Below are 24,471 nucleotides of genomic sequence, written 5' to 3' on the forward strand. Positions count from 1 at the left end.
ATTGGATGATTTCCTGAATTCTTTGTTTTATGGTATCCCATCCCGCCTTCAGTCATCTTTCGCCATTGTCTACGGGAAAATGTGTCAGGTTAAGTTCTTTCCTTTTTTTCCCGTTTGCCTGTGCCGCTGTGCTGTAGTGACTTCTCCCACCCTCGAGTGCAGCAGGTGGCAAATAACCTTTTGTAGAGCTGTGAGATCTGAAATGTACCACTTCTGTCTCTGAATCTGCTCGACCTTTATTAGATCACGACGCGCTTGGCAGCGTAGGCTGACTGAGGCGTGATGCTGCTGATGTCGCTGCTAGTGTCTGCTTAGCTTCTTTCCAGCAACCATGTAGAGCAGAAATTATGTAGAGCTTCATTTTGGTGTCTCCCCCCTGTACATAAAAGATGATTTGGGGCATTCTGTGTGCCTGCTCATTTGCTACCACCATTAGCAGCTCAACAAAAAACACTTGCACCAACATTTCTGTGCAATAATGTTTCTGAGTCCATAAGCTTGACTGTAGTCTCTGTAGGGTTGTGTGACCTCCCTCCATGTGTCCTTTAGTTCCCACCGCTGCGCCACGGGATGTTGCGGTGGAGCTGATTAACACGACTGCGCTGAGAGTAAGCTGGACCCCGGTTCCGCCTGCCACAGTGAGAGGTCATCTGAGGGGTTACCATGTGAGTTTTCATCAAGTACCACCCCAAATAATTTGTATGCCTGTGCAGATAATCAAATGAATAATCGGTTTTCAAATTTTAATTGCCTGCTGGTTTGGTACTGTCAAGCGGTGTGCATGTGATTGAGGACCCAAATGCAGGGAAGCAGTGAGCCAAGTGAGTTTCAAAACTGCATTTTGCTGACGTCCAGCCAAAATCTGTCACAATTTGGGAAATGTAATATTTTGGCGAGTGAGATTGTTGATTTGGATGATATAAGAGAGACATGACAGAATGATGTTATGTTTGTAACGTACCGATACAAAAATTGGAATGAATTCTCCAGCTGCCGAGGACAACTCAGCATACACTCTGGAAATTGAATTCCCTCGCCCACTGTTGAACAAATTTCAATTATGTCACACAACACCCACCTTGTAGTGAAAGTAAAAGGTCCAAACATCGCATCTGACCAAGGCTTGTTATTTTAATGAAGTTGTTAACATTTAAATCTCCATAAAAAAATCTTCTCAGATATACCGCATGCAGTACACACAACATACTTCTGTTTTCTCCGCTAAAACACTTCTATAATTCCTAAATTGGTCAGCTTTGCTTGAATTAATTAACGGATTCTGCATTGATAATACGACTGAGGCCCCCAGCATGATTATCGTTTTTTCATCGACTTTCTTCAGCATAGTTTCTTACCTTAAAGGACAAGAAAATTGGAAGCAAAACAGCTCTGTATTTAGGTCAAGGTGAATGGAAAATGTCTCCCTCGTCGGCAGTAATTTACCATTGCCTGCTTCTCACAGGTTCACTGGCTGAGGAAGCGAAGTTTCCTGAATCCTGACAGGATCTTGGCTGAGCGCCACACGCTGTCATTTCCTGGGAAGAGGACTCATGCCATTGTGCCCAGCCTTGACGCCTTCTCAGAGTATTCCCTCACTGTCAACGTCTTCAACAAGAAGGGAAATGGGCCTAGTAGTGACCCAGTCACCTTCACCACTCCAGAAGGAGGTGAGGTGATGACTCCAACTCTATATCGATCCAGCTCCTGATACTCACAACTTTCACACGAATGTAAAATAGACGAATTAAAATCTCAACTAGTTGTTGGAAAGGTGATATTAGTTTTATACCTATTATGCTTTTTTTGACAGTTCCAGGACCAGTGCCCATTCTGACTACCTCCAATGCCCAGAAAGAGTCCATCCGGCTTGTATGGGGTCCACCACTGCTGGCAAACGGCATCCTGACTGGCTACCTACTACAGTACTACCTCAGTATGTGTATACAAGCGCACGAGTGCACACACACACACACACACACACACACACACACACACACACACACACACACACACACACACACACACACACACACACACACACACACACACACACACACGCACACATGCGCGCGCACACACACACACACACACACACACACACACAATAACTTGCCTGATGCCTGATCTATACACACATACTAAAGCCCTGTGGGATTTTACGCATTAATATGTGGCGCGCATTTGATTTTACGTGTTGTGGGGGGCAATGTGTTTGGTGCAGAAATGTTGTTTAACAGGTTTAGCATATATCAAATGTTTAATGTACATTTAATTGACATGAAAACCTCTTTTTCTTTAAAACAGCCATCTCCATTTGGTTATAGCCGACAATGTCTCAGGTCCTTAAATTTCTTTCAACAGCTACAGTATGTTATATATTAGACCGGAAACAAATTTGCTGCATTGAAGATATACTGAATTTTCTGTACTGTTTTTCGTGGTTATGCCACATGTTTGCATTGCCATTTGGCATGTTTACTTTTAGAATTTAAGAATAGGGCACTGACAAACCATTGGGATTTCTTTCACAATAAGACTTGTTATCGATTTTCATGTGTATATATATTAATTTCCCTAGTGAACCTATGTTCTGGGTTGAATATAAATTAATTGGAATAAAGAAAGGCTCTCTTCTCATATGTATGAGTCAATGTTAAACTCTAGATGGCAGTGTTTAATTCTGAACTAAGCCCCACCAACGCCCCAAAGAGTGATGACTTCTTACGTTTTCTAACGTCTCGCATCCTCTGGGACTGCAGATTCTTTTCCCAAAACAATCATTCATGTCTAGGCTGCTTTTGCCCCGATGCCCTCTCCCATTCACAAGCTTTTCCCAGATGCATGAGAAATGTTGGTGAGTGAGGGGCTTTGCTTTTTACATTTTCATTGGCTGGATAATGTTGTGATATGATAGCACCAGAGCCTCTTCTATGCCTGCCACATTCCAAAATATAGCTGTGGGTTGATTGTGCCTACATAGTGCCACAGAGGCATCCACTCTGTGCGTCCAAATTAGTGGATGACTAGTCCGATGGCGTTCATCAGCACATGAAAGACCCTAAATCGGCGTTGAGCTGTTTTGGCTCAGCATCAGCCCTCACCTGCATTTCAACATTGGCATCGATATTGCTTTTTACACGGCGCACACGCGCTGTGCTTTGATCTATAATGCATGTTGGGTGATATGTTCGACTGCTCTTGATTGCTCCTATATTCCCACTTCCTTGCACCGCCTACAGTTTATGCAAATGTTTTCTTCTTTCTTCTTCATTTGCTAGTTTTCTTCAAGTTTTGCTACTTTGTTTACCCACTTTTATTATGCCGACTGTCTGTTTTGCCACCTCTCCTCTTCATCAATTGCCACTTGTTAAAACTCTTCCCTTCTTTTGAGTTCTATGAATTCTGCCGCATCTCCCTCTTGACATCTTAATGTATTCCTGCTCAGCTCACCTGTCACGACACGTATCAGCGACATTCGCCTTCTGCATGAGTGAGCATTACAGCTATTCATGCTACCACATCCCTTGGCCGTTGACCCTTCTTTCAGTATTCTTCCATTAACATACAACATGTGCTTGAGACGTCTCAGATGTCCGCCACGTCCCTCCGCTCACTTGAACTGACATAACCTCTTTCTTGTAGTTAATGAGACCACAAAGGAGGCGCTCGATTCCCGGGAAATAAACATCACAGGGCCCGACACCACCCACTGGCAGCTGGAGGGCTTAGAAGAGGGCAGCCTCTACCGCTTCCACCTCAGTGCCTGCACTCGGGTAGGGTGTGGACCTCCACTTGCGCAGGAGAGCAGCATTGTCACTCCAGCACGTGAGTAGACATAAAAGATGCATAATGGAGGAGTGGATGATGGGATTTATGCTCTTGTAGAATCCAATGTGACGGTTGTATCGGTATTGTTTGGGAACACTCAATCATGTCTGATCTGGTTAGTACTTGAATTGGAGACCACTTACAAGGTGTTGTAGGCTTCCCTAGCCTGTGGATGTGCAAAGCAGTCCAATTCAGTGTTGGTCCCAAGCCCATATAAATAGGGATGTAGCCATTAAGGTCAATCATACAACTTAGAGGAAAATCCAGTTTTTGTTTTTTTTTCCATATATAAACCGCACTGGACCTTAAGCTGCAGGTGTTTCAATGTTTAATAACCACATATAAGAGAATATGCACAAATAATACAATATCATAAAAACATGAGAAATTCATAGATAAGACGCTCTGGATTCTAAGCCGCAGGGATCAAAACTTGTGCAAAAAGTCGCGGCTTATTGTCCGGAAAATACTGTACCTCAAAATAGGCTCCCAAATAGAGAAAAAGATTTGTACTCAGAAACAATACACTAGTAAGTTTGTCCACAAAACATTTCTGTGATGGTGATTGAACTATCAAAACAAACCAAAATATTTTTTGTACTGGTATTTTTTTCATAACATCCATCTTCTCCTTTTCTCACCTGCTGGTCCTCATTTGGGTGATAACTGGAGCCTATCCCCGCTAACTTTGACGATCGCATTCCAAATAGCAATGGTACAATAGAGATTGGAACTAACCTAACCAACGTGCCACTTGTCATGATTTAAATTTCATACGTGCATTAAAGTTAACCACAATGTAGTAGTGCATCAGAAATGACGCTCTACTGTATCTTTAATGTCCAGTGAGGAGCGGACAGAATTGTTGCAATAGATTTCTATAGCAGGCGGTTGCAGTAAAGCATCTGTAATATGCATTCTTAGTTGATGTAATTGAGAATAATGAATATTCCTTTCCAATGGCAAACTTCTCCAATGCTGCAATTGGCTGGCAACCATTCCAGGATATACTCCGCCTCCTGCCCAAAGTCGGCTGGGATACGCTCCTGCTCACCCGCAACCCTAATGAGGACAAACGCGATTGAAAATGGATAGCTGGAACTCCTCCAAAGGGGTACATCTGATGAATGCAGTATTACAACTAGAATGTTCATCAGCATGTTGCATACAAAGTACTAGAGATATTGAGATGAGGTATGCTAATGAGGGTGAGAGCAACACCTCTAACATCTTTTATCTGTCATTATGAAATGTGAGATTTATTTTGTGTTGGTGATAAATGTTTGGCATTTATTGGTATTCTGTGGTGCTATATTTCAAAATATCAGGTGTGTAGTTCAACTTTGGATAGGTATCAAAACAACAACAAAAAAACCATCCACGTTTTTCTCCCCATGTTCTAATAAAATAATAATAGCTGCATTGGTGTTGGCAATTTGTGGTCCACACCGTGAGTAATTATAGAATCACTTAAATTCCAATGCTATGTTTACGCTCCTGTGAACAGCAGATTTAAGGGGGGGGCGGGTAAGTATAATAATAATATTAAAAAAAAAAAACAGTCCATAAAACTGTAAAACAAACAAAAAATGATTAGTTATTGGTGGAAATATTGATTTACACAAGTGTTTGTAGCTTTGTTTTCACCAGTCTGGACTCAATATTGACTGAACAGTAAGCAAGCTGCTTTGCCTGTTTTTTTAAACAAAGAACTTTCCTGGCAAGTTTTTTTATTCCTATTAACAATTCATATTTTATATACCTAGGATTGTTAAATGTCTGTAATTTATTATAAATGATCACAAATTAATCAAATGGAAAATGGTTTGTTTTAGCCAAATTAAAAAGGGTGAACATCCTCTGTCTTTTTAGTTGTTGTCATAATGAACAAACAAGGGAATAGAATACATTTAGGAAATAAAATAGACAAAAAAATCCAATAAATTAATAAACAACAAAAAGTGAGCTTATTTATAATAATGGTAAATGATCACTATGTTTTTAATTTTTTTTAAATTATGGTTTAGTTAGAGACCAATTAATTTATGGCCCTTAAATGAGCTTTCTTGTGCCAAATCAACCCTTTGGAGGATTTAACCTTTATTCTGCAACAAAAAATAATAAAGTGGTGCTTTTCTCCATTCATTCTTGGTGCATTCCTGCTAATTCCTCCTCTCGAAGCCCCAGTCCCGCCTTATCCAAGAAAATGACCGGGTCTTCACATTGTGATGTCACAAAGTGAGGAGCCTCCCCGTACTGTCCATAGCAGACTAAACGCATGCCCAGATTCTCAGAGCTGTCCCTACAACCTGAGTTGAGATGCAGCTGTTCTGATTTTAGTGCATCAAATAAATTATAAAATCTTTCCATGATTCTCCTGAAATGTACTCAAGTATTAGTCATTGGTTTCAGTGCATTGAATATTTTTGTATGTAATTTTGAGATGTCCTACTTTTCAAAGACAATCCACTCAGACATACGAAGCAATACACAATATCAAGTTTTATACTATGGGTCAGTTACACAGGCTCTCTATTGGGCAACTCCCTCACCTCGAAGCTTCAATTTATCCAGTGACTCAGAGTCCTGTTGTTCCTGAGCAAACCCACCCACTGCTAGATTTTAATGTGATCTACACACACCAAATGAAAATTTAAACAGAACTCGTAGAATACTTGATTTTTTTGTTGTACCATGTAATTTAACTCGGCCTGCTTCAACCAGAACATGTTATCTGTATCAATTCCGTTCAGGCTGCACTGTAATTTCAGCACAGTTAGTGCACAGGCAACACAGAGGCCATTTTGAGTTTTAGAAAACAAGCCCTTGATACACCAGGTGGAAAATGTGGCTGTAAAGGGAGATATTTGTCCTCTCTTTAATAAAGGTTACTCATACCTTTGTGGCTTTTAGGTTTCCTTTGAGGGTTTCTCAACTTTCTCCCTGCCGTAAGATTCATTGTTTGTAAATGCTGCTTGGTGGAAAGATCAAACTGGTTCTGTTTGGGGAGTGTGATCCTCCAGGCATCTTGCTCACGATGTAATATAGGACTGCCAATAGTACCATGCAGGAGCATCATGAATTTGGAGACATTAATGTGCAATGATTGAGAGACAGTGTGGGGGCTGAAAAGAGAACGCTGGGAGCAAATAATTCCACACACTGAAAGGTTTCTTTTATATTTTACCTTTAAGGTAAAGTTATTTGTCAATGATCCAGTAAAAAGAGGATTTTCTTTTTTTTCTCTTTGGGTTGTTTAAAAGTTTTACAAAAGACAACTTTGTCAGCTTTGAATGTTAGCTTAGAATGAAGTTTATCTTCCATTTTATAGAGAAGGTGTTGTGTTTTTAATGCTTTTAAAGCTTTTTTATTCACATGTATAGTCATTTTTATGAATTACAGTCCAAGGAGTATTTCATTCTAGCTCAAATACATTGAGATACAGTAACAGTTTCTTAGCGTGAGATAGGAAAAAGAGGAGAACATAGTAACTATTTACAGTACATTGCTGTAATATTAAGATATGCAGACCACTGCCACATAGCTCATTTCACAAACAAGTTTCGAAAAAGATGACATCACAAAACTGATATAGAAAGTAGTCATAATGGCATTTAAGATTAAAAAGAACTTGATTTGTGTGTGGCCAAGATGAGATTAAATGCAAATTAGTGGAATGATTTCTCTACAAAAAAAAAAGGAACAGAATCAAACAGGGGAAAAAAGTCCATTCCCTTCCTGGGGTCTCATGAGATAAGAGGGCATAAGCGATAACGTGGGTTTCAAACTAGACAAACAGCATCAAGTGCACATATTGCAAATCTCAAGTCGCAGGAAAAAATAATGACAAGTAAACCACAGGGATTCAAATATTTGCTCTCTTGCACCACATTTGAGCTCACGGCTTGTTATCGCCACTGTGTTAGTTGGTAGCTTTGAATGTAGGTAATGCTGATAAAAGGTTCTTTTAAAAAAAACAAAAAACAAAAAAAACAGCAATCAAGAACTCTTCAGCATCTCAGCAGCCAAAAATCAGCCATCAGCGGAATCAGAGTCTATTTTAGGACAACACACACACTTACACACAGCAATAGTATTTCTTTTTCATAGTTACGGTATTGTATTGACTCAAGTGGAGAAATGACTGAAGAAAAAGAGAGAGATTGAGCACATTTGAGTAGGAAACCAGTTTCAACAGCTCAGCTAATTTTCCACATAATTAGAGCTTTTCTATCCTTTTAGTCATTTAATATTCAGTGTGCATCATTTTATTTTATTTTATTTTATTTTACCCTTTATTTACCCAGGCAAACAATTAAGAACAAGTTCTTATTTACAACTGCGGCCTAACCATTTTGGGGCTGTTATCAGTATTTTACGCCATGACGTGACATTCTTTGCGGGAGCGTATCGGCACTTACGCATTTGCTGTCAGCCCGTTACAACATCGCTCCGTTACTTTCCCCCTGGTTGTACTTGGCCTATTGAACTATTGCAGCTTTTTGGCTGTGGTATTTTATTGAACGAAGAAAATAGACACAATGGACTTTCACTGCTTGTATGTCTTGCTACAACGGGAAGGAACTTCACACCGACATGGAATCGGCCGACTTCCATTTGGCAAAGAATGTATCCCTCAGGAGATATGGAGAGGCGTGAAACAAGAGAGAGAGGACTAAATTGGACAGGCGAATCAATCCTTCTGGATCCGTGTTACCAGCCAACCGACAAACTGTTAGAAAACTGCAGTTGTTCCTTTACATTTAAACTGAACTTGTAGCAGACATGAGCTATTATATACAGGTTGTGATGTGGAGATTACAATTTCATCTATATCCTGGCACTTTTGCACTGGTCAGTCACTCCAATATTGCGCCTCCTTTATCTAACAGTTTCAAGCAACATGTGCAGCAAGAGGAAATAAAGCTCAGCACATCCGTAATACTAAATTTAGAGGCAAAGGTAGCTCTTCATTATTTTCTCTAGAAAACAGTATTTAACATTTTATACATTATTGTATGATGGTTTATTGTCTTTTGTATTTTATGTACAGCTCTTTGGTACAACTTGTTAAAGTGCTTAATAAATAAAGTTTTGTATCGAGGCAAAGTGTGGGTGAGAATCTGAGCGCTCTTTTCCATGCAAGAGGGAATCCAAGTAATTAGCAATATCATGACAGCTTGCCAGTGTAACAAGACTGTTGTGATACAGCCAAAGGATTAATACATCGCAATAGGAAAAGGGTGTTTTGAAATATAAGACCTTGAAACAAACAGTTCTTGCACAATAGGCATTCATAAACACACAAAAAATGAGACATTTCAAGGAATGTGTGCTCACTTGATGGCACCACTTTTTACTATTCAAAGCATGCAGCAACATTCTACATCTACATTTTCTGAAAATATTGAAATTATATGATGGATGGATGGGTATTTTGTGCTTTTGTTGAAATTACACAGTATGATAATGTGCATGTTAGTGTGCATGTGTGTCCACAACTTCAGTCTTGTTTCGTCACATTCTGCAGTATCTAAAAAAACGTCATTAGCTAAAAACAAATTCAAAAGCATTGACTTGGAATCCCCCAAATATAATGTATAGTTCATGCTGAAAGACATACATTATGTAACGCTATAGGTGAGCCCTGTAAAAACTACATAATATTAATGTAATGTTAGTTAGAGATTTATTTTTTAAATCCTCCATTTGTGTTCACTGGGATGCACCACATGTAAAGGAGAGATTCATATACAGTATTGCACATGTTCAACCATTCGCACTGTTTTTCTGTTGAAAACATGATTGATAAATATTCATCTTTTTTTGTATTTGTTGACTGCAGCTGAGGCTTCTGTTCATAGCAGTATGTATGACCGCCCGCAGCCTCTGACATAGATGTAGTGCGACATGTATTGTAGATCTCAGTTGTAGAATATTTATGTAAGGCTTGGAATTTTTATTTTTCTATTTGGAGTTGACATTGAGATTTGTTTGTAAGTTCATAGAGTGTGCTTCTTCCATCAGTCTTACCAGTAGTAGTTCATTACACAGTAGAACCTTTAAGGTTGAACAGAAGGCTAAGGTCTCGCGCGTCAACATGGATGACGGCAGTTCAAGGACCGAGAGAAAGTCTGTGCGATTTCAAAGGTGATTCTTTTCCCAGAAAATGTGTTAAATTGGAGATTGGTGTAGCCTTGAGAGTGTTTCCAGCTCAGAGGTTCTACTGTGGTAGTTTCTGCTTGCTTCAACGTTTGCTTCCTTATTCTCTGAAGCATGAATCTAACATTTGAGACTTGTGTCATTGCAGACCACAACTGCTCTCTTTCCTTTCCTCGCTTGATCCCAGGCCGTGCTACTCATCCTCCTTCTTTAGGTATAAGCAATATGTACTTCAGCTCATGCTCCCCGTGATGTCATCTTCAAGTTTCCAAACTTTTAACGAAGAATGAGATTCAATGTATGCAGTTTCTTCGCTCTGTTTGGCTCGGGCGCCAACTCTGCTTAAAAAAGGAATAGAGTCACATGCACCCACTAGCGCTACATTGAGCCTTCATAAGCCCAAATCTAGCTCTGCCTAATTAAGTCTGGTGGTTGCCTTTTTTAACTGTCATCTCGAAGGGCTTCTTTTTACTGCAAGCTGCACTGTTCTCAAACCGCAAGGGATATTCTATTTGCTTCTGCTAATCCTCTTTTTCCTGCCTTCTGTCTCTTTTTTCTGTGTCTGGTCCTGTTTTCCTCTCCCTCCTTTCCATACTTTCCTCTGTCTCCTGCCTGTTTCTTTACACTGTATCAGTTCCAGGCCTGTTGAACATAAGCTCTTACGTGAGCGACACCTATGCCAAAATCAGCTGGACTGCGAGGGAGGAGCAGCAGGACTCGCAGCTTTACGTGGCTTATATGAACAACCGTAAGCTTCTTGCGACAGCTCCACCCCGACACAAGTTTTAGGTGATCGAAAATAACACTTCAACATTTCCTCGTAGACATTGCCTCAATATCGTAGATATTACAATTGTATTATAGGATGCAGTGGAAACTCTTAAGATCAAACACAAGCAATGTTGCTTTTTTCATTTCAAGGATTGCATTGTGGGAGGTGGCATTCATGAGCAACCACCCCTCCCCAAATGAGTTACTGTGTCCCCCCTCACAGTGTAGCCTTTTCATGCCAAACTTTACATTTGTTTTTAAGCTATGTTTAAATGTATTCATTAAAGCCACTAATCTGTGAGATAAAGCTAAAAATAAATCAAAACAGAATAAAAATGAGAAAATGTTGTTGAACATTACATCCTCTATACACAAATGTGATGGCTTTACCAAGTGAGCTTTCAACCAGGCCCAATGTTTGGCACCTCCTCAAGAAGTTGAGAATTCATTCGCCTTTTTAACAAAGTTGTTTTTCAGACCACAGCGGCACACCGCTGCATACATCAAACACTTGCCGCTTCAACCCATCCAAAGCAAAACCGTGTGTTAAATTTTCTCAATACCAACCATGGTCTGTGGGTGTTGATTGTGTGACAAAATGCGCTTTCTACTCTGGGCTAAGAATCTCCCACCCACACGTATCTGCTCAGACGCCGACACTGGTCATTTCAATTATTTTTCTCATTTAAAAATTCTAAAAAACGCCGGACAAAATACAATGATCAGCTTCAGGGTGAAACCATTCCTATCACAAAGCTCTAAGTACCATTATGACACAAGTGTAATAAGAAGTTAACTATTGTTAAAAGTAAAACTAAAGCAGTCACATATTTATACATAATACTAATTGATGATGGAAAAAAACAAACTGCAGTAAACACCTTAACAATGACAAGCTAAGGTCAGAAACATTTCGTGGCTGGCTGAACTGAGCTCACAAGTGTGTTTCAACTCTCTAGCAACATGTTATTATTCCCTGCCAGGATGATTGTTTAAGATTTGCTGCTGGTGCACTTGTTGTGCTTGGCTTGTGCGTAGGTGATGGTAACTGGCGAATATCTGAGGCGGTAAACACGTCTCGACGCTTCCACGTAATTGACGGGCTCAAACCGGGGACGGTGTACACAGTGCGCCTCATGGCCAAGACGTTGCTCGATAACGCTAGCATTTTCGAAGACGTTATCCACACGCAAGTCAAAGGTAAGGGGAGGCAAACTTGTTGTGTGACGTCAGTAGCACTTAGTGTTGTCTGCTGTTACGGGCCACTCCAAGGCATATGCAAACTAAACACCTGCTTAATGATATACATGATTTAATTATTTAATTTTATATTTGTTTTTAAACCATTTTGTCACCTTGTTTAAGGTACTTTTGTTCCGCTTAATAACTACTGACATTTTAATGTAGATTTTCTTTGTTTTATACAATTTTACTGATATTATTTTGATTTTTTTTTCACTTTTTCTAGTTCCTGCTGTTGCACTTCTTTTTTTTTTTTTTTTACCACAAATAATACTCAATATGACACTTTGAAACTGAATCAGTGGTTTAATTAACACTTAATTAACACTGGGACCATTTTGTTCCCTTTAGTAGTCATTGGTGATATTCCGTGTTCCAATGCTTTGGGAATTGCGTGAAACAAGCCCAATCTCTTCCTGTCATGTAATTATTAAAAGGTTGCAACTGACTATATGCATTATCGTCTATTAATATTCACCAATGACAGGTCAATAATCAATATTATTGCCAGAAATAGAGCACCAAAATTGAATTTTTCTTCAGGCCCCATGTAGGATTGGGCCGACTTTGCTGCTTTGGCACAGTTTGATATTCACTTAGTGCAGGCTGTGTTCCTGCTGAAGGGAAGAAGTGTCAACTTCTCCAGCTTGAATCCGTGCTGTCCCTTCGACATAAATGTTCATAAACTGCTGTTTTAAACGATTCTTTGATGTCGTCTGCAGGCGTGGCAGGCCGTCAAAGAAACATATCTACCAAGGGCTGGTTGATCGGGACTATGTGTGCTGCAGCGTTCTTCACGCTCGTTGTCCTCACCGTGTGCTTTATGCGGAGGAACCAAGGTGGCAAGTATGCAGGTACGCCGCCGCCTGGAAGACAAGACTTGCTCGCCATGGACAAAGGTCAGTTAGTCTTTCAACGGGTTTTGCTATAGGGTCTGCTGTGTCTTTTTTGGAAGTCAACCAAAATAGTGATACCTTGACTGACATACATCATCCCCCTTGGTTTGGATGTACATCAACTTTTGGCCTTGGTTTTGGTTGACCTCCTGAAAGAATGGGCCTCAACCCTAAAAACCCCAAACTCTTTGCATCGTGCATGCATGTCTGCATAATAATCTTATCAGGCCTGACCGCGGGGAATGAAGTGATCATGACAGACTCAACTCTTTTCTCTGTCCTGAAGATATTGTAGGACGACTGGAATACTAGTATGGAAGTTAAAGAAACTTGGAGTTCCAACTAGTCCAGTAGTGGATCGCAAATCCTGAATCCAAACTAAAGTAGGGTGAGATGGACAATATAGAGTAGCTTAACATCAGGTGTAATATTTTTACGTAAATTCTTTCATAATAATAGAAGAACATGGGAACAATAATAGAACTAAAAAAGGACCCATAGCTGAAAGCTTATACAAAAAGGTAATGCACAGAATGAACTAAATAAATAAGATGTTTTTTTCCCCTCATATTCCTATACGGCCTATTAAAAAGCAAGTCTTGAATTAGCCTTAAAAAGGATTTTAAGTGTTAAGTGTGTCTTCCCTGAACCTGTAATTACGAGCTTAGGGTGAGGAAGCTTTAACTAATGAAGTAGCTTCTGTCACTTCTCTATGCATTACAAAGTGTTAGTGAGTCCTACCAAATTTCCAGCACAGCAGGGTCTGACAAGCTTGCTACTGCATGTGAAAAATGTTTTGCATGCCTGTGTTAAGTGTTTCTTCTGAATAAAAAAAATCTTGTCAAGGTGGATGAAGCAGTTCCAACTTCTCACCTGTGCTTGTGCACCCGCTGGGCCTCTGTGCTTCTTCATAGAAGAGAAATACTCATTCTCCTCACATCTACTTTATTTCCTCACAAGCTGTCTTCTCCCTTGCAACCCACCTCAGCGTGGGTAGCTTTTGACAAGTATTGAAAAATTTCACAAGCACTTTTGGACCTCCCATTTTTTTTCCACCCATTTCTTTATATAACAATGTTTTTTTTACTCTGCTCAGTTCAATTTCAAGGCAAGAATAGATAAAAAGTAAGGAATAGAAGCTCTTCGTACTCACACTTGATAGAATGTTTACACAAATCGTTTGTTTGTTTTCACTCCTGTCTTTTGAAATCGAATTCTGGCATGCACTCAAATGTTTCCGTGTTGATTTTGCATTATTGCAGCTTAGATGTTGAGTGGAGCTTTACTTTTTTTGCAACCTTTGCCTGGCAGAAAACCAACAAAATATTTTAGAGGTGCTAATCGCCTATCAAATTAATTGATAACTATTTTTGATAATATAACAAAAAGAGACCTTGATTGGTTTAGAACTGTCGAAATTCTCAGAATTTAAGCTTTTCAATAATACATATTATACAATTTCTCCAGTCCGATATGAAAGAAGGCTAACGCTTTGTGTTGCATCAAAACGAAACATTTGGAAACATCTGCTTTGAATTTTGTCCATTGTCTGAAATGTTATGGCTCAAACCAGTAAATAAATCAGAATTCATTCATCTGTGTGTTTTATGCGCTGGCAAATTGAATTGATGACCTGTTTTGCACAAAAGGGATTGAAATTAAAAGATGTTTTTTAATTGCCAAAATAATAAACATATTGATCGATTATTAAAATAATCATTAGGTGCAGCACCAAACTGTTTTATTGCAGTTTTAGCTATCGTTCTGTGGGCACACACAGGAAACCTAACAATTATATTATTGTAGGTGTGCAAATTGTGGCTAAGGTCTGTCCAGACAAAACAAAATCATGTCTAATAGCCCAAATTGTTTTTGCAGTGAAAGAGAAGGAAGACCACCCTGATGAGGAGTCACAAGCCATGAATAATGACACCTTCTGTGAATACAGGTAAGCTGCAGCATTTCATTTTAAGGAACCGTCCATTGATAAATGTGTGCAGAGCCGGCCTGCCCATTTGGCAATAAAGGCAAATGGTAAGGGTGCTTTGATGGGGGCATCACAAAATCGAGAAAAAAAACGATTCAATCATATTTAAATGAGTTATGTATTGCTTAACGTTTTCAAAGGAATACGCTAACGTTCAAATTTTCTCTGTAAGGGGAGGGGCACATTTATTGATATGAAACCAGAGAACTTTGTAATCATGTCAAATTAACCAAACCTCTTTTGGGGCACAGGGAAGAAAACAAATCCGACAGGAGAAAATAAGATCATTTAGCACAGTGTACTAAATTGATGGCGTCTTTTTCTGTGCCCCCCATTAGCCCCCACCCCAACCCAAGTCGAAGGCAAAGTGCACTCTTAACTGTGCGCATGGGTGGAGTTTTCTTCCTTTTGGTATTTTTGTAGATGGCGTCAGTCTTTGACATTGCAGAAGCAAAACATGCATAATAGGCAACCTGTATTTATCAGTGTTTTCATGTTTATATTTTAAATTACCAATATTGAATTATTCTTAAATCATATTCTAAATTGGATGACATCGTCCTATATATTAAAGTCACAGATAGAAGGGGACCACTGTATAATATCTCGCCTTGTGGACCATAGTGGGTAAGGCCGGCTCTGATTGTGTGTAATGGAAAAGCTACACGTTGAACACACTTTCAATTTCCTTTTACTGTCATTTCTTTCTTCCTATCCAAAAAGCAAACCTTCCGTTCACGAGCTTTACGAGGATGAGCCTAGAAGACACTTTTCAACTTTCCGTCATGAAATTGGCTAGGTAATCACACAGAGTAGATGAAATTAGTTGAAGTAGGACCTAGTAAATGTGTTGTGCTCCCTTTAGTCAGATACAGAGCCTTTTGTATTGGACTAAACATAAGCTTGTGTGTAGTTTGTGTATTGCTTGGGGCATCAGTAGTTTGTTTATTGCAGTGCTTTAAATATGCATGTACGTACGTGTTTTTGTGCCTCTTACTTTATGCTGTCATTTGAACTGAGTATTGACAGGGACACTTCATCTAAGCAACGCAATGAAAGTTGATACGAGACATGTATGAAAAATGCAGTGGTGCTCCGACTGATGAGCCATGACGCCATGCGCATAATTTTAAACACATCTTAAATCATTTTCCCCCATTGGAATCAATGCAAATACCATTAAACCTTCCAGCCCACAAAAAATACCATCATTGTGATCTTGTCCTTCAAAAAATACAGTATAACATAATTAAATACAATATAAAAAAGTGTTTTTGCATCATAATTTCATGCTTCAATGCTCAGAATTGCCTGCACTTCTGTCACATTCACCAAAATCGCATTACACCTCCTGTGCCACAATTTTGACCTGTTTTCAGCTGGTCTAAGGTCAGGTGCGCCAGGGCCGTATTACAAAAGAAAAAGGCCACAGGCCACTGAAATACCCAGTATGGTGCAGTGTGAGCTGCCAACTCCCCAAACATACAAAAGGATGCTTGCACAAGCACGAAAATGAGAATATGTCCGTTCTTATGTCCAAACTCGCACGTGTTTTCTATGAAAATAGAGCAAAACGGCAGTGAATGCAATTCCAGGTCATTTTCTATAGCTGCACCGCTATCAATTCTATCATTCTACGTGGCACGGTCAAGTATGTGTAAGGTGACGGAAAAATATGAGGAAAATGGCACCAGAATAAACCCATCTCCTCTTTCAGCACCAGAGACAGCACCATTTACTTGTCAATACACAGCCCAGTGAGGCCACTTAATGTTTCAAAGCCACAGGCAGGGGTCAGAGATTCTAACCTGTGTAGTCCAGAGGCAGAAAAGGATCAATGAGTCACACTGACTGAAATCACAAATTCAAGTGCTCAAGACTTCCACAGCAGTACTCTCTTTGCCACATGGGGCTCGAGATGAGTGGGCGGAGGGTTAACTTGGCTGTTGCATTGGATGATTTGATACTATTCAGCTTTGGATGGCAGCAGCCAATGACCGTGTCTTAACTATTTATCTTTTAGCCATGCACAGTGAAAAACATAATGGGACAGATGTTGTTTAAAGACAAAGATATGGCCCTTTTTGGTTTATTATTGCTTTTAGGGATTGGGCCAGTGTAAAAACATTTACCTGCACAGCAAAATCAGAAATGTTAGATTTTTAGTGTTGATAATACAATTTTTTAGTTCATTAAACCCTTGTTAAGGTTAATTTAAGTACAGTAGTGAGTGTGAGTGTTGCAGTGAGTGTTGGTTCTAAAAGTAAATTGTGATATTTTCCAATAAACATCAGTGTTGATTTCGCTTCTGTATATTTGGCACCATTTGTCGATTTTGTGTGGATCTGTAAAGACACTTTTGAAGTGTTACATTTAACTCTGTAGTTGTTAAATTAACACTGCCAATTTAGCTGTGTGGAGGCATCAATCAATCAGTCAATCAATCAATCAATCAATCAATCAATCAATCAATCAATCAATCGTATACAATGGCTCACTGTGCGCATCAAACACAACAAATAATGTGCTGTAGATTAAGACTTTTTCCACAATTTAAAGCAGTACACTGGTGCCTTTATAAAAAGTATGACGTTCTTTAGTCAAAATACAAATAGAATAAGAATTACAGCACATTTTACGTGAACTTGCAATGCGACTTAACACATTGGCAGGAAAATGCAGCAAGCGAAAATTTACTTGGTGGTTTAATTACACACTGAATAGGCACCCAGTAACACAAGCTATCCTGAAAGGTAACAATTAAAAGGCCAATTGTCCTTTAAAAAATATGTTTCTACATAAAAATGAAACTTTTCATAACTTAAATTCATAACTTTCTGGACTGTCATTGTTCGGTGGCTTTTTTTGTTGTTGTCGGGGTGATGCTGAAAGAAAGGAGAATCAATTGAATCCCGGCTTTCTTGAGATCACTGCTTGCTGTTTTTGTGACAATGATGTTTTTGTTTGTACACAAACAAAAGAAATCACCTAAAATAGCCCTTTCTGCCTTCTTCCATTCTGAACATAGTGAGTCACAGTTGCATGCCGACTGCCAATTGCATTCCTGTGATGCCTGCCAGGACAATTATTCAACAGGAAGAAACGTGTTGTCTTGGGTGTCTTCAAATTGTTCATGCGCTGTACCTCCAAGATGTTATAAGAAGGTTTCTCTGCAGCCCAGCAAGTTGCAGGCATGAAAGTGATGCTGGCCAATAGCTCCGACTCACTCACTGCTGTGCACATGCTGATATGGCTCCAACACACTTTGGTTTGCTTTAGATATTGTTTTCATCTCTGAGGTTTCACCCAGGTGGAGGTCATTGTATGACACCAACTACTGTTGAGCTGTAATAATAGTCCCTGTGAACCAATGGGACCACATTCGATTTGGACCAAGTCCACGTCAGCCACCTCTGACACACCCACAGAGCTTCCAATAGTCAGCATTTTATGGGGTTCGTATTCTAAATTGGGTGACAGTTCAAAGTTGTAGCACAGGTGTCATGTGACTTTGATGAATTTGATTCCGCACTCAGCTGATATGTTTGGTGGATGTCATTGGATTGCATTAATAAATATGGCAACAACATGCATGCATTGAACCCTTTGGGTTATTCTAAAAGGAAATTCATTGAAGGTATCCTCATTATCGTCACGTTTATTAAATTGTTTCCAAGTGTGTACTTCACACTGTAAATACTTGAAAATGGACATTGCACATTGATGACTGTTTTAAGGAATTTGAGTCTTCAGATAAAAACACTCAGCATTATAAATGATGGCAGCGTACTCTTTTAAATGTTGAAGGTTTGAATATATAAATATTTGTTCAACTCCAGTGTATTGCTGGAGGGAGTGTTGGGAATTCAGTGGAGAAGTGAGACTGCTCCTATCTGTTTAGAATGCCTCTCATGCTTGGTTTCATGAAGCTGTTCTGACTGCCATCCCCCCAGAGTGCCTTTAGCCTGCCTATGATGTTGTTTCCTGGCTTTAAAGCTGGATCCGGGCCTCACTTATGCCCTTTGAGTCTCTGAAGGCAATAAGCCACCCACTGCTTTGCCACGTGTCCGGAGAGCTGACAAGTGGTAATTATGCCTCAGACCATTTCTCTTAGGAGACAGCCCACTGCTGCTTTGCCCTGCTATCCAGTGCAGGAACAGCAGGTGTCAAGGCTCAGGGCCTGCTTCCACCCATGAGAGCAGACAGGGGTGTGATTCCACTTTTTTGTTTTTCTTTTACCTTCAGCTACTTTCCTGACTTTTTTTTAAGCAGAGCCTTCCAAAAAAATTTAGCTTACCACATTCACGGTTATGTTTTTTGCGCGTGCACTGAAACGTGTTTTCATGTTGAGTCTTTTTCAATCTCTTTTTGTATAGTATAAGGATAATCCTTCCAAGAATGCCTGGTTGGTTAAGTTTAGAAACATTCACATAATCTGAACAAGATTGATGGATGGATGATTTATTTTTATGTCATTAGACTGCAAAACAATTGCATAAGGTAACCTTTAGAGAGCGCAATATTGACCTTGCACTTGTAGCAAACCGGAAAGGTACACAATGGAAAGAAGCCAGAGTGGATCTTTGTGTTTCCAATGCATGGGCAAAGCAAACCGCTGTGGGCATGTTGCTAATATCAGTCACATATTTGACTTGTCAGAGAATGCTTACTGATTCTTTGGAGTTTTCCAAGACAGTCTGAAAAGACTTGAAGTGTGAAAACACTTTAAAACTTAATCAAACCTGTGGATAAGACACCTGAAACCTCCTCCTTGGATCTGATGTTTCTGTGCTACCCTGAAACCAAGTCAGTACAGGTCAATGGCCAGACAAAAGTAATTACTCTGGGCCCGGTGATGTGGCTCCACTCCATCATCCAGCTTCTTGTGAGAGGGGGCCGCAGGAAAGCTTTGTTGCTCGACCAGCTGAGGCCAACTTAGAGCGAACATCCCGAAGGAGCCGCAACACAAAAGCATTGAGCCTTTCTTTTTTTACCTCCTTTTTTTGTTTTTTTTTGTTTATCAGCGCATTCAAAGTCACGGTGGGCGGGCAGCGGCGTCCATGGCATTACACCACTTTTCGATAGCAGACACTTATCTTCACCGCACAACAATCATCAGCCAAAGGAGGTTTGATAAGAGCTGAAATGTGGACCGCGTGTGGCCTGCATGGTAAAACTGCCTAATGGAATAGAATAGAAAAGGAAAGATAAGACTGCTTATTAAAAGTCCTCGTGAAGGAGACCTTTGAAATTGTAACGTGTGTCTTTGTGCTCCAAATGTGTTGGACAAAGGTGTGGCGTGTATCAAGGGACAGTTCTTTCTATAAGTACTTGGTGTGACTGTTAGATCATTGCAGCTGCTTTCTGTTTTGAATGCACTTTGGCAAAAATAAGAATAAAAAACAGACATTTGTAGATTTGAATGAATTCACATTTGTTCGAAATCCTTGTGTTTGACATAAATGTTTCAAATCTTTCACATTAGTGGTCTACTTTAAAATGGATTTACGAAATTACAGTAATAACAGTGTAAAGCACATTTTGTGAGATTTCAAGTTGTCATTTTGTTAATTCTCATTTCATGTGGAATCACCACTGTGCACCATGCACAGTGTTACTTTGTGCATTACTTTCCGAACATAGTATTTAATTATTCTGCTGGTTTCGAATGTTAAAACCAGCCTGATTTTTGGCTCTCGTGGGGGGTGCGATCTCACTGCATGAACTTAAAACCAATGCATCTTGCCTGTTAATAATAAGTAGCGCTTTTCAGAATCACAAAAGCACTTTACGTTTAATGTTACGTGCTGAGGGCAGGTTTAAGTCTATTTCTCTTCATCATTCTTAAGAGACTGCACCTCCTTTAAAGTCATCTTGCACCTCCCCAAGAGAAGACGCAGCCACCTCTGCACATAACTGCTTTGTGTTGCGAATGCTAAATCAAAGGACGGTGGTTTAGGGAATTAGAAAGCAGGACAGCAAGGGAGAAATCTCCTGTTTTGAGGTGACCTTCCGTCTTGTCGTGAGACACCGGCCAACTTGGCCGGTTGCCTGCTCTTAAATTGGCATCTAATCTCCTCGGCCCTGGTGTGCACCCCTTGGGAATTCCGGGAATGACAGGCTGTTTGTCTGGAATTGTATATGCCCCAACTTCTCTCTGCCAACCCCTTCCTTATTCCTCTCTCTTTCTCAATCTCAGCCTTCAACACCAACCCTCCTCACACACACACACACACACACGCACACACACACACACACACACACACACACACACACACACACACACACACACACACACACACACACACACACACACACACACACGCACACACACGCACACACACACACACATTTTCGTTTTTCCAGGGTTCGGAATAAGCGAGACTCTTGCAATTTCCATCACGGGCTCTAAAGAGATTTGAAATTGCCTTTGGTCCTGGAGCCATGGCAATTAGCAATTAGTGAAGTGATTGTAGCAAGCCCTCGCTGCCTCCCATGTGCCATGCAGCCCGCTGCATCTGCACCCAGCCTGCAACCCGTACTGGTGCATTGAAAGCATAAGAACTTGCCTTGTGAGTTGAGGCCGTTGTTTCTGTGGCCAAACATTTGATAGTCTGCTCATGATTTGCTTCAGTTTTTGCTGTGTGACATTGTGTATTTGCTTATAGAGTAAAGAAGTCGCCGCAGGTCGTACGTGAAGCTCGCTTTGTTGTGTGCTTTATGATGTCTTTGTATATGCATTCGCTACTGACCCCGGTCTGTTGTTGATGCCAGTGACAGTGATGAAAAGCCACTGAGGGGCAGCTTGTGTTCCCTGAACGGTGATGATGCGGTCGGGGACAGCGTCAGCAGAGACAGCCTGGTCGACTACGCCGACGGTGGAGGGGAATTCAGCGAGGACGGCTCCTTTATCGGGGAATATTCAGGACACAAACAAGGAGGATCTGTCACCGAGGCCAATGGATTCGGCCCTGTCACTACATAATGCCAAGCTTCCTTTCAAATTCTGACAAGAAATTCTCTATATTTGGCTACATTTATATATAGCGCACATAGCTCAAATCTGAAGCAATAGAAATGTCTTTTATAACAAATTTTGCCAAGAGACTGTAAAGACAAGTGTTTTTTTGTACATACTCTAAGGCAATGAACCGAATGATTGAACTGAGGATTTTATTATGATAATAAAAAAACTTTTTTACCTGTCAATTACATCTTGTTCATACATTGTGTGTTTTTACATGGGGCTCAGAGTCAACACACATTCAAATGCAGACATTAAAGTATCATATCCGGCCCGTATATTTTAGGTTAAGAATATTCTTCTGTCGTCATTTTTTTGCAATTTAAGAAATGCTGTACCAAGTTGTGTAATTAGTTCATCGATTCACCTATTTTCTACATCACTTGTCCTTGTTGGGGGTTGCGAGTGAGCTGGAGCCTATAACACCAATTACAGAGCACATAAGGGCAAAAAACAATATTCACACTCCCATTGCAGTGGTCTTCAATTAACCTAATGCTTATTTTCAGCATGTTGCAGAAAGTTGGAGTACCAAGAGAAAGTGTCAACAAGCAAACATGTAAGATTTAAATAGTTTACTTCTGTAATATTTTTTCATAAATTTGTAAGTCTACAGCAGTATCACAACAAAAAATAAGCAACATATATGGTACATTCCTGCTCACCTTTGTTGTAAAAGGTTAGATTTGACTCATTAGTGGTTTGTCACTTCCACACAGAAATACTACATCAACAATATGGATATTTATACATCATTTTGTACGTAACGGTGTCTTGACATCACCCCTATTAGACAGAGTAAAGTTATTGCACTTAGTACTGCTTCAAAGGAGTTGGCTAAAGCTCAAAAAGTGTGCGGCAAAGCAGAGTATTAATAATTTGAGACAAATGTCACAAAACATTACATTTTTATAATGTTGAATATCTCATGGGGTGTGCAAATCAAATGCATACATGTGAATTGAATTCCAAATTGAGAACCAAACAAATGAATTAGTCCCTCGGATAACAGCTAAAGTAACTTTATCTAAAGGTTTTGTCTCGTTAAGCCTTTGTTATTTACCAATGGTCCTTAATTTCATGTTAAGAAACTAATTATATTATTTTTAAGGAGAAAATGTATTGATGGTATTGACTTTTTTGTTGTTATTGTTTACCTTATAATTTACCTTATAATTTAAAAGGTTTTAAAAGCAATCAGTCAATTGTTTGCACCAAGTGACTGAGCTATCCTCTAAGGGGTCAAACACTCAGGAATCCCTTTTTCCCCTACCGTTGACCTCTCTTTGGTCTTCGCATGCATAATGCATATCGCTCAAATATTAATCAAGGATATCCTTTACATGATTCCAATGAAATAAAGTACTGAATATTTCATTGGCTTGATGCGCTTCTTCTTAGTTGTTCAGGACTTAAGAGTGAAACGAACCTAAAATTACGTAAAATTATGTTGCGTTGTTGCTGTTGTTTTTGGCGTCTCTCATGATGTGCGGCATATTTTGTTTTAAACTCACCAGAACAAACATAGCCTTATGGAAGAAAGTAGCTTTGAAGTTGTCAATCTTTCCTGAAGCATTCCCATAACACCAATTATCACAGTGGCTTCATTCTCACAAAATATACGTACATTACGCTTTGATGCGGCAATCGAAAACAATAAGAGAAAATAGCGAACTAACAAAGATGGCAGATGATTTACTAACAACCCGTCTAGCCATGCAAAACATTCACATTCACACTATTTAACTATGTTATTTCTGTACCATTCTTATAACAACTTCAGTTCTGAAACTACACATTACCAAACCAAGTTATTTGCTTAACCAGAGGTGTCAAATCCAAATCCAGAAAGTTATAAAAATTGTCACAGTTTGGCTTTATCCACAAATTCTTGGAATCTACTGACAATGGCAGGATTTTTATTTTTTGGACCTGGACTTGACACCTCTGGTTTAAACTGCTACATCTGGCTCGCGGCAACACTTTTTTTTCTATTTTATGTTGTTTTATTTCATTTTTATGTCATTAAGCAAAGTTCACAGTGCTCAATCATACAAAAAGTACATACGTACATACATACATAGGCTACATAAAGTCCATACAGTCACACCTACAAGGAGCTCAAGATGTCAGTCCAACCGGCATTCGTACCTGTTTGAGTTCCAACCAATGGTGCTCTATAAAGATGGATGGATGGATGGATGGATGGATGGATGGATGGATGGATGGATGGATGAATGAATGAATGAATGAATGAATGAATGAATGAATGAATGAATGAATGAATGAATGAATGAATGAATGAATGAATGCATGCTGGATGGATGGATGGATGGATGGATGGATGGATGGATGGATGGATGGATGGATGGATGGATGGATGGATGGATGGATGGATGGACGGACGGACGGGTGGACGGATGGGCGGATGGATGGACGGATGGATGGACAGACGGATGGCAGTCTTAAAACTACAAATTCCCTAATTTAAAAGATGTAGCCATAAACAAATGCTTTTAAAAGACTTAAATTCTTATACCTTTAGATACCATGATTATATT

General features: G+C 39.7%; 1 protein-coding gene across 10 annotated transcripts in view; it reads left to right on the top strand.

The window, feature by feature from the left end:
• Positions 1-22,098, top strand: part of LOC148402709 (neural cell adhesion molecule L1-like protein) — a 36,890-nt gene extending 14,792 nt beyond the window's left edge. Inside the window, exons 20-32 of one of the 10 annotated variants that reach the window (XM_088368167.1) lie at positions 53-88; positions 550-665; positions 1,463-1,667; positions 1,811-1,933; positions 3,643-3,825; positions 9,674-9,694; positions 10,139-10,204; positions 10,625-10,738; positions 11,800-11,961; positions 12,726-12,902; positions 14,778-14,847; positions 15,610-15,685; positions 21,661-21,807. In XM_088368167.1, the coding sequence (XP_088224293.1) occupies positions 53-88; positions 550-665; positions 1,463-1,667; positions 1,811-1,933; positions 3,643-3,825; positions 9,674-9,694; positions 10,139-10,204; positions 10,625-10,738; positions 11,800-11,961; positions 12,726-12,902; positions 14,778-14,847; positions 15,610-15,685 (1,349 nt within the window). In that variant the 3' untranslated portion in view covers positions 21,661-21,807. Of the gene's footprint in view, positions 1-52; positions 89-549; positions 666-1,462; positions 1,668-1,810; positions 1,934-3,642; positions 3,826-9,673; positions 9,695-10,138; positions 10,205-10,624; positions 10,739-11,799; positions 11,962-12,725; positions 12,903-14,777; positions 14,848-15,609; positions 15,686-21,660 lie in introns of all 10 variants that reach the window. The other 9 variants (XM_088368168.1, XM_088368159.1, XM_088368165.1 and 6 more) reach the window with 9 other exon arrangements.
• Positions 22,099-24,471: the final 2,373 nt, after the last annotated feature.

This window comes from Syngnathus floridae, chromosome 2 (assembly GCF_059516105.1).
Source record: "Syngnathus floridae isolate MCC-2025c chromosome 2, RoL_Sflo_1.0, whole genome shotgun sequence".
Classification (NCBI taxonomy): Eukaryota; Metazoa; Chordata; class Actinopteri; order Syngnathiformes; family Syngnathidae; genus Syngnathus; species Syngnathus floridae.